The following is a 12,941-nucleotide window of genomic DNA, read 5'->3' as shown; positions in this document are numbered from 1 at the left end:
GGGTGGTCTAACACTTTTGTCTAACTGCTAAGCTAGAGATTGTTAGAGAGAGTTGTTTGTGAGAACCAGCCTACAGGACCATGAACAATCCTGACTAAAACTAAGCACAAGCAGAACATTTAATAGTAACATTATTAGAAAAAATAATAGAAAAAACTGACATTTACTTTTTTCTCTCTTTTGTCCTCTTTAACATGTTTTTTCATCAACTTCTGACTTCATTTCATCAACTTCTGGTTTCATTTAGATTTCTCTCTTTCTCTCTCTCTCAAACCAGCCCAATTTGGTGGGAAAACCGCGAACCTGGCAACTCTGAACACAAACAAACTAAACAAAAGCACAAGAAGGCTAATACTCACGCTAGGCTAAAGACAGCGCTTTTATATATCGGTCCTCTTCTCCTTACCTATTAAATAACAATGAACTAACCATTGAACTATTACATTTTATCTAACTTTTTTACTGACACATACCTAACTCAATATAGCTAACTGTACTGTGTTAGTTAACTTGTCTGTGCTTATTTTTTTACAAAAAGATTACACTGCAAAAAACTATTGGCTAAAACTAGACATTTTTTCTTACTTAGATGTCTTAAAATAAGTATTATGTTGAGTGCAAATGAATTAAACTAAAGAAAAAGTAAAACAAAATAAAAGACACTGACTGAAAATTGGATAATTTCACTTGCAAAGAGTGTTTTCTTTTCCAATGCTACATATCCAATCAAATGATGCAATTTGAGAATATTTACATCCTTACAATTTACTTACATTAAGAAGATTATGCTGCTTTCTATTTACTGGGAGTTTTGTCAAACTAAACATTTAGATAGCTGTATACTTTTCCAAACATAAAAAACCCCAAAAAAATGTTAACTATAGGAGTTTACTACAACTGGCTTCAGACTTATTTATCAGTGTTTTTGACCAATCCAACCAAAACATCCCAATTTATTTCCCAGGTTAGCATTGTTAGGACTATACATTTTTTTGTACATCCAAATAATATGGTAACATGCAGACAGATAGAAATTAGACAGTAATGTGTTTACAACTGGTTTAATGAGACACAATTAGATAGGCATGCTAATAAACTGTATAATACTACTGCTTTTACTACTCTTAAAGTGTGGTGTAGCCAGCTTGGATTCTTAAAAGGGGAAATCAAGTGTGAAATGGATTTTGGTTGTAGTAAAACATGATAAGTACGAACTTTTTGAAATGCAGCATTTTAACTGGTGCTCCCAACAGGCTACAATAATAGCAATAGGGGCATACTGTTCTCCATGCAAATAAATTGCTATTTATACACCATTAGCAAACTCAAAGTAACTCCACATTTTATTGGTAGAGAGAGCCCTGACATTTAAAACAAAATCATAATAAACAGTTAATAGTAAAAAAAAAAAAGCTATTGTGGCATTGTAATCCTGTAAGCTTGTTAAAAGCATTGGCTAAACACACTGTTTTTGGAATTCTGGGGCGAATGGAAGTGGGCTATTTTGAATACAAAGTTTGTATTTGTTATCTTGTTTAACTACACCCCAAGTCCGTTTGACACCAGATTTCTCTTTTATCTTGGGCCTTGTGAGGCTTTCTTAATTTCCAGTTGAAATTCCAGTTAAAATTTCCTACTTGGAATGTAGAATGGAACTTATTTTTCTTATTATCCTTTTCAAGAACACAAGGCAAGCGTGAGCAAAGAATCCACCTACATTTTGTTTAAGGTGTAATATTATCCTGTGCTTTCACAGACCCCTCAGTCAGATACAGGCTGATAAAAGGATACTTCTTTATTTTGCTAAATACAAAATCATTCACTTACAGGCCTATCAATACACCAGTGCTTACAAATGTCATCTGATCAATCAGACCATTTTTATAAATGGGTAGCATTTAATGCCAACACTGACTAGCAGCATTCATCCACTTTTCTCTGCTGGCATTTCACATTAATATATTTATCAATAGGTCCCTCGGTTTCAGTCAGGATTCCAGTGCATACATCTAAAGGCCACAAGAAGGTTCAGTACAGCTAGCAAGAAAGTACAACACTGACTGACCGACATTAGTGCGCCTCAATTCACACAATATATCAAAATACAAAACTGTTCCACATTCTGTATATAAGTGATTGTTATGTAGCTAAAACAGGCAGGAACAGATGAAACAGGCTTGAACTGGTTGTTTATCAGGGCTTGTGAGCTGCTGGGTGGTCTGAGTGTGCTGTTTCTTCTGGCTGGACTGCTTATTTGCGGTTGATAAGCTGGCGGGAGTGCGTGTGGACGGCATCCACAAAGGCACCCACACACTCGGGGTCCATGTCAGGGTAAACACCATGGCCGAGGTTGGCAATGTAGCCTTTGGTGCCAAAACCTTCGACCATCTTCTTCACTATCTCAGAAATTCGATCCTAAACAGGACATTAAGGGAAGATGGAAGTTAAAGAAGGAGTTATCAACCGAGTAATCAATTCATTTATAAATAAACAAACATAAAATGTCCATGTTTATAGATAATATTGCCAGAACCAACATATGACAAGCTTTCTGAGACTTCACAGCTATAAAAATGGTGATACAATCTTTAATAATAAAATGTGTGTCAGATGCTAAAAGCTCTATTGTGTAGAATTATTGAATTAATTTTGACTTTTGACATTTTTTTTTGCTCAAATTAGGTCTACAAAGATTTTCAAATTCTATGACTTTTAAGTTGTCTGTCTGTCTGTCTGTCTATCAATCCGTCTACCCATCTATCCATCTTTAAATTAAATGTCAATCTTTACAGATAGAAGCATTAGAAACCTGATGAGCCTGGTGGTATAAAAGTTTTGGCTGCTTGTGAGCTACATTAGCCCTGTAGCTCCTGCTCAAAACAAAAAAAGCAAACTATAGACCCCAATCAATTTAGTCAAACTGTTCCATCTTCCGATCTCTATGGTAGACACAATGCATGTCTATAAGCTTGTAGACACCTGTTGTATCCAATTTGGTTTTGTAAAACAAGGGTAAGAATACCAAAAAGTTTTGTCCTTGCGCTACATTTTGTAACATTGCCGTGAGGATTAGTTGTCATTCAGCTATGCCAGCCTTAATGAGGTCTGCTACTGATAATGAATAAAACGCTATAGATCAAAATGCCACACAAACTTATCCCAGTTTAAGTGGCACTCCTACCTTAGTGGCATAGAGTGCACAGGGGTCCATGTTACCCTGCAGACAGACCTTTCCTCCGGTCCTCTCACTGTAAAACAAGTACAAACACTTCTTTTCATATAAAATTACACAGCATTTAAGAAAATCTGTTGTACAATGGAGGGGAAATCCTTCTAAACCTCCAACACAACCACCCAAAGTGCTGTGTGGGATGTTCTATGATGTCTCATTTAAGTGTAACTGACTCACCGTGCTGAGCGAGGGTCAATGGTCCAGTCCAAACCCACCACCTCATAGTGGGACTGGGAGAGCTCCTCCAGACCATAATGACCATCCTTGGCAAACACAATCTGAAGACCAAGCAGACAGAAAGAGATTTGAGTCAGTGTGGAAAGACTGCAATTTTTACCCTATTCTGACCCCTAGTGGTGCATATAATCAAGTGCAGAATTTACAGTCTAAATATTAAAATACTTTTTATTGCCAGATTTAAACATATAAAGGTTTATACACTGACATGACGGTCTTTAGACATGAACTAATATATCACTCCCATAACTTTTGCCATGTCCAGTGGAATCTAGGGAATGGTGCATTGACCTTTGCATTGAATGTAAATCTGTTTGTATGGACAGTTCAAGCCAGATGCTGCAGATCATTAACACCCATAAGGCTGTCCAGTGTGGGTGGTAATGCCTTCTATAGCCCTATCTGGCTGGAATGAGTTTACAGGCTAAATTACCTACTGTTTTTCACTGAACTATGTGGTCCTCTGATCATTTTAGTCCTGTCTGGACTCACATCTCGCATTTAATAAAATAAAAAAAAGCTATTTGTCCACTGCCACGCACTGTAATGACACTTTGGGCACGCGATGCCATGGAGACCCACGCAAACACAACAATGAGAAGAAATGAAGGAGCTACTGAATGCAAAGTCACGTGAGAAAAGCCAAAAAGAAATAAAATCACTGGTCCTCTTGTTTTTTCCATTGCAGTCCAGATGCAAGAGTTTGAAATACTTTTCACAGATGTACCTCTGAGAAACTAATCCCATCCAGATAGGGCTTTGTGTTGTCTACGTTAGGGTTTATGTTGTCTCATCATAAACCTCACTCACAAGATATAATCTCACAACTAATTGTTAGGTGCGGATGTTTCCAAGCTGCCCCCTGGTAACAATTCATGATTAATTTATATACTGCTATCCTATATATATTTTGGCATGTCGGTGTAGGCCTGCAATCAAAGCAGTGTTAAAATTAGCAAATACATGGAGAGGCAGGTGTGTGTGTGTTTGGCTCACTTGAGCAGACCAACACTTCTGTTTGCCTCCCAAAATGATCAAACATTTGTTTTGGTTGCCTGTGCATAAGTCTCATGATACACATTTAACACCAGATGAGAAATATTGAGCTCTTACCACCCCCTTAAATTTTCATCATACACAACAGCAAAAAGCGAATTTTAGGTTTTGCCGGTGGTGTAGCTGACTAAGTGCTAGCCCTATTATTGTAATAGAGATCACTGATCAGATCACTGGTGATGCCACAGCCATCTGTGGCCTTTATCCCTCTAAGTGGCTAGATGCCCCACCCCTTGCCTGCCCCCACCAATCTACACATATTTTCTTGGCTTCATTGAGATGCTGCTGGAGTAACCCATTACCCACCATAGGCACATTGTCCAGTCCAGACTCTTTCAGCTTGTCTTTAACCCTGCGAGCGATGTCCCTCAGATACGGCAGGGAAAACTCCTTAAACTCTGCTGGGCCCAGACAACCAGTGTGGGATTCAAACACCTGCAAGGCCTAGAACACAAACACACACACAATACTGAGGCAATATTTTATACTGAGGCAATATTTAGTCTTAGTATTTTACATTTAAAAAAACATAATGGTTTCTTGCTTCTGATGAATGATTGTTGCATGCCTCTCTCAGTTTCTTACCTGTGCACCAGCTTTCACCTGGCCCAGCAGATACTCTACAATAACGTCAGTGAGCTGCCTCAGGAGCTTGTGGCTGGCCTCTGGATGTCTGTACAACCAGCGCTTTGCCTTTGAGTGGGTGGTGGAGCCTCCTCCCTCAATCATGTAGGACATTAAAGTCCACTGTAAAGAGATGGAAAAGAGAGAGATCAAATTATTATCAGACTGTGTGTTTTTCTTATGGATCAATAAGGAAGTATGTCTGTCTATAAGCTTGTCTGTATCTTGATATTGTGCAACATTGACATTATTTTTTTACAGTACACAAATGTAGCTCAGGTTCACTTACTGGTGCACCAGTGAAGCCAAGCAGAGGAACTTTGCCCTCCAGTTTGTGTCTGGTCAGGGTGATCGCTTTGAAGACATAGCCGAGCTCAGCGGCCACATCTACTTTGGGCCGAAGCCTCTGCAGATCGTCTGGCTCTTTCAGGGGCTCTGGGAATATTGGTCCCTTTCCTGGACACATCTGGACATCCATACCCATCGCCTGAGGACATAAACACACAGGGTCACACAAAGAAACACTGAATACGGAATCAAATGTGAATAAAAAAAATTATGATTTGTTATTAAGGGATGACCCAATGCTTTAAGGAATTTGGACAATTTTGACCATTTAATTTATTCATTTTTTTTAAACACACATTATAGACAAATATGACTAAATAGGCTATTCACACAATAGTAGTAGGGTATATACATTTTTTATTTGTTTTTGCTTTTTCCAATTAAAAACTAATCTAGCTTGTTTCATAATTATGGTTATTCATAAATAACCATAATTAATTTTAAACCGTAGTATAACCGTAGAAAATAATTCTACATTTTTGGTAATACAATTTCTAAACACATTTCAGATATTTACATTATTTATGGCATTTTTCTCTCACTGACTTCATAACAGGGCACATTTAATGAATTAGCAAATTCATTTTCAGACACTGATAGGTACTGTTGTAGGTACTGGCAGTTTTTCTGTTGATTGTGCATGAATAATTAAATTCTAACATATCAATCGAAAATTAAAAAATATGTCGGCATGTCAATTTTGGCCATATTTTCCAGCCATTCCAAGTCATTTTGGTTTGGGACGAGTTTAGCACAACAGCAAAAACAATAGAAAGCCCCAAAAACATTATTCTTCTTATTTATTTTTTTATTTTATTTTTTATTAGATGGAAATCAGCTTGACACTCTTTGTGTATATAATAGTCTAAATTTAAACAAAACACATAGTAACCCACTGAAATCTTTACATCTAAACTATTCATTATCACATAAGAGCCCAGACCCATTTCTGAATATTAATACCAATGTCTAAATTGATTTGGACACATTCAGTGAGCAGCTAATTCCTGTTTGTTTTTTTTACTGTCGGAACATGACTGTAAATATCTAATGTTAAATTAATATGTAACACAAATGACAACAACAATTTCCTAACTATTATTTACATTCTGTTCTTGAAACCATATCAGAACTAGTCATATGTGATTTAAAGCATTTAATTAAACCAATGTTTATCAATAGCACAAGTATTTTTCATGTCTGCGTGCACCAAACTTTAATGTCCAAACAATTTTTAATAGTTCTAACACTGCAATAGTTCTAATTAACACGTCTCTCTCTATATACAGTAATCCTCTGCAACACAGACACTTCTTACCTGTGGAACCACCAGGATGTCTGAGAAAATGATCGAAGCATCAAAAGGGAAGCGTCTTAGCGGCTACAGAAAGAAGATTAATTTGGTATTAGTCCCACAAATCTAATGATAGTTAAACTAGGACAAAAAAAAATCAATACTGAATCCAGATGTGTCCAGAGGTGCTGCTGACCTGTAGTGTAAGCTCACAGCAGGCTTCAGGGGAGCGGCACGTCTCAAAGAAATCCTTTCCTGCTCTGGCTTCCCGGAACTCTGTGGGAAATTCATACACAACGAGAAAATTAACAGTGTATAAGCAGTGAGGAGGAGATTAGAGGCAGGGCTGTTTTCAACATATATACACTATAAATCCAAATGTTTGCAGGCGTATTTTGTAATGAATGTTATACAATCGAATAGTTTCCTGGACAGTACAGACATTTACTTTAACAAAAGCCCAATAAACTTTTTTTTTTTTACACACTTTATTTAGGAAAAATGAATGAACAGGGGTTTCACTTTGTTTATTAGCCACAGTAAACACAGTAAAATAAAGGTTACTGTCACAATTAAATTTGATACTCACAAAAAAGGAAAGGCACTAGTTATGCTGTATACTTAGCTTGTTTATCTCGATTATAATGTACTATATTCTGGTGTGTTCATCGTGATACATATTTTACTGATGATTGATGAATGTTTTTCAAAATACTTTTTTTGTTATCATTCTCCATCGAAAATAATTGTGTACATAACTACAATATTGAATCATGCAGAATACATATGTTTTATGTTGACAGACAATTCTTCTTCTTCAAGATATAACTAACACTGAATTTCTGCAAATGTATAAAAAAATGATAAGTAAAAGATCTTTACATAAAAAAAATTGTCGAAACAAATTTCGATAGTGAACATTTAGAGTGATTTAAATCAATATAATTCCTTTTAATTCATGTTTTACAGTTCCTCCCCCTGTGCTCTGTGAAATACAACTAACTACAGTACAAATAACTCCTTAATTCAGCCTTAGCATAGGTTCATTATAGTGAGGTGCTAAATATTAAACAACTGATATTTACTCCACTGTGTTTGTCTGAAGAAGTAAAAAGTAAAAAGTGTTCAATAATTTAAATTGTGTTTTCATTATGTATTTTTTTGAAAAAGCAGACCATGTAAAAACATATGCAGTTGATTAAAAAGTGGCTAAAATGAATTTAAACCTCTGCAAAAATGTTGGTATTCATTTTAATTTAGATGTCTCCCTAGATCATATAGGATATGTTCTGACTACTATCCAAAATCAATTGTTTTGCCAGGAGAAGAAACACAAAAATTCCTATTTTATCTGTGAGTCCAATAAATAAACTGACATGACAAGACATGGAAAAAAAAGCACAATTTAAAAACAATATTAATGAACACTGAACTTTTGAATATCTCAGAAGACTATATATTGTTTGGGGTAAATTATTCAGTATTTTCACTTATTCAGCCAAACACAGTGATATTTTTTTTTCCAGATTCATTTTTGATAGTCTGAACAGCCAGAAACTACATGAAATCTGATTTTTGCTAATTCTGGTGGTCTGAAATGCAATTACATTCAGACTTAGACAGATGCTTCTCAGGACAGTCTGGTCACTCAAATTAAATTTTAACGTGTTTTTGCATCAATTTCAAAGCAACAAACAACAACCTCAATAAATGCAGAGTGACGAATGTGCTTGGATCCATGATCAGCACCAAATCCAAATTAGATCCAGGGCCACATGAGTGACTGGAAGCTAAACAGATCTTGAACACATTTACCTGGCAAATAGCGGCCGGCCTGACGCATACACCACACCGGGACATGCTCCACCTCCTCACCGCGTGCTGCTCGTAAGAATGTGTCATTCTTCAGCTCTGGAAAGTCCTTTGGGCTGCAGAGATGAGAGGCATTAATGAGGATGTTCAGACAGACAAACATCAAATATCACTCACTCATCATCATTTAGTAAGCCTTTTAAATTACTATATTAATCTAAATCTCAAGTGAAGGCTAGAAAACACTTGTTTAAATTAAATAGCATTAGTATAATTGTTTTGTCTTGCTTTCTAAAAGAAAAAATATTTATATATTTATTCCACACTAAACATTTTACCGGAAAACATCTCCAGCTAATTATTTGCCTTTTTTAAACACCAAAAGTGCTCATTTTATATATTGCAGGTTGCTGAATATTTGATGCATCCTGAACAAAATGCTGAAACTGGGATCAGTATTCCTATGTCGAAGAAATTGCTCATTACTACCCCACACCTATAGGTGGTCTACGTTTCATACAGGTGGCCTCTGACTAGTGGAAGATCCTAATTATCTTTTATCTTCCCAGCTCAGACACCCCATCCCTCTTCTTCTTCTGGTAATCAAGACCAGCCCTCTGGTTAAGAGAACATCTGGACAGAGGAGATAAGGTCTTCAGCCAGAAGAGAATAACGGTCTACTTTACGCAGACGCTTCCAGTGACACTTCAGGACAAGATAAGGTGAAGATTTTAATTTAAAGTAAAAAAGACCAGGAGGCTTAAGAATGTAACTGCTGCACTATTTAAGGTGGAATTGGACATTTTAATAAGAAGTGACATTAAGCTTAAGTTTCAGGAGATGCTGGAGATTTTAGCAGCTTGGTAGAAGTTGTTTCATTGTAAAGGAATGATGACCTACTTCTGCTCTACTCCAGCAGTTTTGGGAAAGCAATTTTAGCTACCTTTACTATAGTTGTAAATTCACTGCAGTAACTCAACATTTACTGGAGCATCAGCTGCCCTACTCAACTGCCGTTGCAAAAGAAATGTTATTTATTACAGTACTGTACTATGTCTTTATGTATAATTAGTCTTTAGAGAAGCATTTTCATTTTGTGTGATTTTTTAAATTTAAATTGGTACTTTAACTCCAGCACACTTCAGTTTAGTTTCAACTAGTCAAATATCATACTTTTTACTTCAATACATTAAGCAAAACCTCAAAAAGTATAAGTATAAAAAGAAACACAAAGCAAGCACACCAATCAGGGTACAGCATAGCAAGTTTGAACTAATTCTGACAGTTTTGGACATAAGCATAAGCATACAGCTTAATATCAGTGCAACATGCCTGTCAGAATAACCAATTAATTTGGGCAATATACTGTCTGTAATTTAAAGACCATTTTATGCCAATTAAATACTGAAACTACAAAACATCATAATGCACTAATAAAAAAAATATTATTAATTATATTCTGACATTGGAACACAAAAATACTTGCATTTAAAATAAATGCATTTTTTTAATGTCAACACAAAAACAAAAGGTCAAGCAAAAATGACTGAAGTTGTGTAATTTTTTTTTGTTTCGATAATGCAATTATTTTGACAGGCCAAATTACATTATTGTAAAAGATAAAGGAAAAACATTAGAAACAAGAGTCTTTTCATGAGAATCTTAATCTGATTAAGTGATAAGATTCTGGTTACAAAAATGGTGATAGGAAATTCAGCTCTAAATAAATGTTTGTAGTATGCACCATGATTTATTATGAGGGTAAATACGTTTGTACGTTTATTCAAGTGGTGCAATATAGAGGGTTTTTTAATGAAATTACATTTTATCTGGGAAATCTCTACTGTAACTTATGGTAACATGGTTTGGCTACTTCATCCAGCAGCACTGGTTACAAAACACTTACAGCCAGCCAGTGTGTTCCCTTCCTAACAGCCAGGAAAGAAAGGAAAACACAGACACACACACTTTCATAAGAACTGTATTCAGCTAGTAGAAACACAGAACTTACACTATCAGCTCGTCTTTGTCCATGTCTCCGGGCTGCTCTACAGGCTGGTCACCGGTCTGGTCTGAGAGATCAGGGTCCAGTACTGACCTGCAGAGGACTGTCAGTGACTGAGCTGAACTCCTCTAACTGCTGCTACACTCACACACTCTCTCCTCTGAGCGGGGGTGTTGTACCAGCGCTCGTCCCCCAGCAAAGCCCGCACCCTTCGGACCCCATGGCTGGCTTCGCAGTCCGCCTGATTAAAACTCGAAGTGCGCTGCCTAAAATTTGACTGCAGTTGATATGTTAAATTATTAGGAAGGATACTTTAGCTTTTAGCACTGCGACCCTATTTATAGCCATACTAGCACCAGTAAAAACCCAAACTAACCAATCAAATACATAAAACACAATCAAAACTAACGTTTAATTTGAATGGAAATTGTTACCCTTAGAAATGCCTACCAATGTTCCAGGTAGGGCAGTACCACATCAGGGGAAAATATTAAATACACATTAAAAACACAATTTTAAAGCCCACATGAAAAGGGCACTTATGCCTCTGTTATATTATTCCTTTTGTCAAAAGTACAGTGCTACTTGTCAGGACACCACTGTCACTGCCCAAAAAATAAACGGAACACTAAAATAACACGTCCTGGATCTTAATGAATGGAATATTTGAAAATCTTTATTAATTTCATATTGGAATGCTTTAAAAAACAGAATACCATAAAATTATTTATTTTCATTTTCGGATTTCATTTTCCAACGGGACTTGGCACACTGCCCACACTCCCAAAAGTAACAATGGGTCTTAAATAATATTCTTATTTTTTGAGACGCACTAGTATATGTCCCCAATCCCCAGGGCATCAAATACTACTTATGATTATTTGGTTTACTTACAGTATATGTACATTTTATATATATTCATATTATTTTTGTTTTCACTGCACTTATACACTCTCATTTTATACACAGTAGCCGCTAAAATGGTACCAAAACATTTCAGAGCAGATTTATGGAGAGACCCTGCTCCTTTCTTATCTAAGCCTCATATCAGAAAATTACTGCGCACCGCTGGAGGGAGCTCAAGAGCGAGTCCTCAATTAATGAGGCTGAATGGAGTCAAATGGTTAAAAACATAACAATTTACAATTACACGAATAAAAACAGTGTTTTTCTATTTTTACCAGGATATTACTTTAATTTTGGAAAATAAAATATCAGAAAAGTCTCTCATGTATTTGACAGTTTTCTACAGTAAACAGGTTTTAGGCAGTAACGTTAAAGACTAGGGGCTGACTGGTTGATGAGCTGAAGCTGGAGCTACAGTCACAGAATTTAAAAAGCTTTAAAAGTGATTTCTGCGGTGATTAAACACTTGACATTGTTCCGTGTTGAGAAAATCTGTAAAAATATTAAACATTTATAAACCCTGATTTTGTTCATTAGCTCCTTGTGAACTCTTTACTTTTTGGGCTCACTCTGGTGTTCAAACAAACTATTCTATAAATATTCTCGAGTGGGAATTCTTAAGAGATTCTCTGAACGAACCCAATTTGAGGTATTTAAGTAAATATATTTATTTAAGTAAATTAAGTACATTCTAATGTGGTATACAGGTTTTTTAACATTGTGCTGTAACCCATTCATTTTAAACATTTATTTTAATCGACTGCTTAAGCTGCTCAGTTCACCCAATGAGGATCCGAGGGGAAGCAGGATTTGCCGCGCGACAAAAGTTGACACAGCACCCCAGCATCGTCAGCGAGGAACAGAGGAAAGGGTCACATGATCGAAGCGGCTTAGGGTTAGCATTTCGTCAAAATAAAAGTCCCATAAAACTCAAACTAAAAGAAAAATAAATGATAAATAATGTTAGAAATCAGTTTGAAAGCTATCGTTAAAAGCTTAAGTTGTTGAGCGCACAGAATTGTCAGCATAATGATTGACTTTGTTTTGTGTAACTTGAGTATTTTAAATTAATTGCTTCTACTGTGTTGTTTAAGATGGTTTACTTTAAAACATCAACCTGCCCAGGGACATCTGGCTAAATCTGGCACGTTTACATTATAAAATAATGATGTTGATTAATGTGTATTGTCCCTGTTATTTAAATAAATAAAATCTAATCGAACAAAAACAGATTGAGATAAAAAAGAAAGCATTGTAGTTTATACAACAACTATAGACTTTTACAAGGACAATTTCAGTATATGTGGGCGGAAAGTAGAACAATGTTTTATATACAATTATCTACCTAATTAATTATTTGTCTTGAGGAGTCAAATATAAGTTAACGAAACACAGTACCTTAAGTACATAAGTTGTGACTGCAACAC

At 35.9% G+C, this 12,941-nt stretch overlaps 1 protein-coding gene across 1 annotated transcript; it reads right to left on the bottom strand.

Annotated features, from left to right (window-relative positions):
* Positions 1-1,777: 1,777 nt before the first annotated feature.
* On the bottom strand, positions 1,778-10,782 carry urod (uroporphyrinogen decarboxylase). The gene is made up of 10 exons (XM_007232105.4): positions 10,615-10,782; positions 8,607-8,719; positions 6,988-7,067; positions 6,816-6,878; positions 5,439-5,636; positions 5,111-5,272; positions 4,832-4,969; positions 3,410-3,510; positions 3,182-3,248; positions 1,778-2,415 (listed from the first exon to the last, which is right to left on the bottom strand). The coding sequence occupies exons 1-10, from the start codon at positions 10,635-10,637 to the stop codon at positions 2,251-2,253; spliced, it is 1,110 nt and encodes a 369-aa protein (XP_007232167.2). The 5' UTR covers positions 10,638-10,782; the 3' UTR covers positions 1,778-2,250.
* Between the last annotated feature and the right edge of the window lie 2,159 nt (positions 10,783-12,941).

Source organism: Astyanax mexicanus, chromosome 4 (genome assembly GCF_023375975.1).
Source record: "Astyanax mexicanus isolate ESR-SI-001 chromosome 4, AstMex3_surface, whole genome shotgun sequence".
NCBI lineage: Eukaryota > Metazoa > Chordata > Actinopteri > Characiformes > Acestrorhamphidae > Astyanax > Astyanax mexicanus.
The sequence above is the reverse complement of the archived record's forward strand: the minus strand, read 5'-3'. Positions and strand labels throughout refer to the sequence as shown.

What these genes read in the sequence shown, in the direction of transcription:
- urod (XM_007232105.4), bottom strand. Translation starts at nt 10,637, where the DNA reads ATGGACAAAGACGAGCTGATAGT. An exon ending in GGCCGGCCGCTATTTGCCAG is followed by an intron (nt 7,068 to 8,606) that starts GTAAATGTGTTC and finishes AATTTCCCACAG; the next exon opens with AGTTCCGGGAAGCCAGAGCA. An exon ending in AGGTGAAAGCTGGTGCACAG is followed by an intron (nt 4,970 to 5,110) that starts GTAAGAAACTGA and finishes TTTGTGTTCTAG; the next exon opens with GCCTTGCAGGTGTTTGAATC.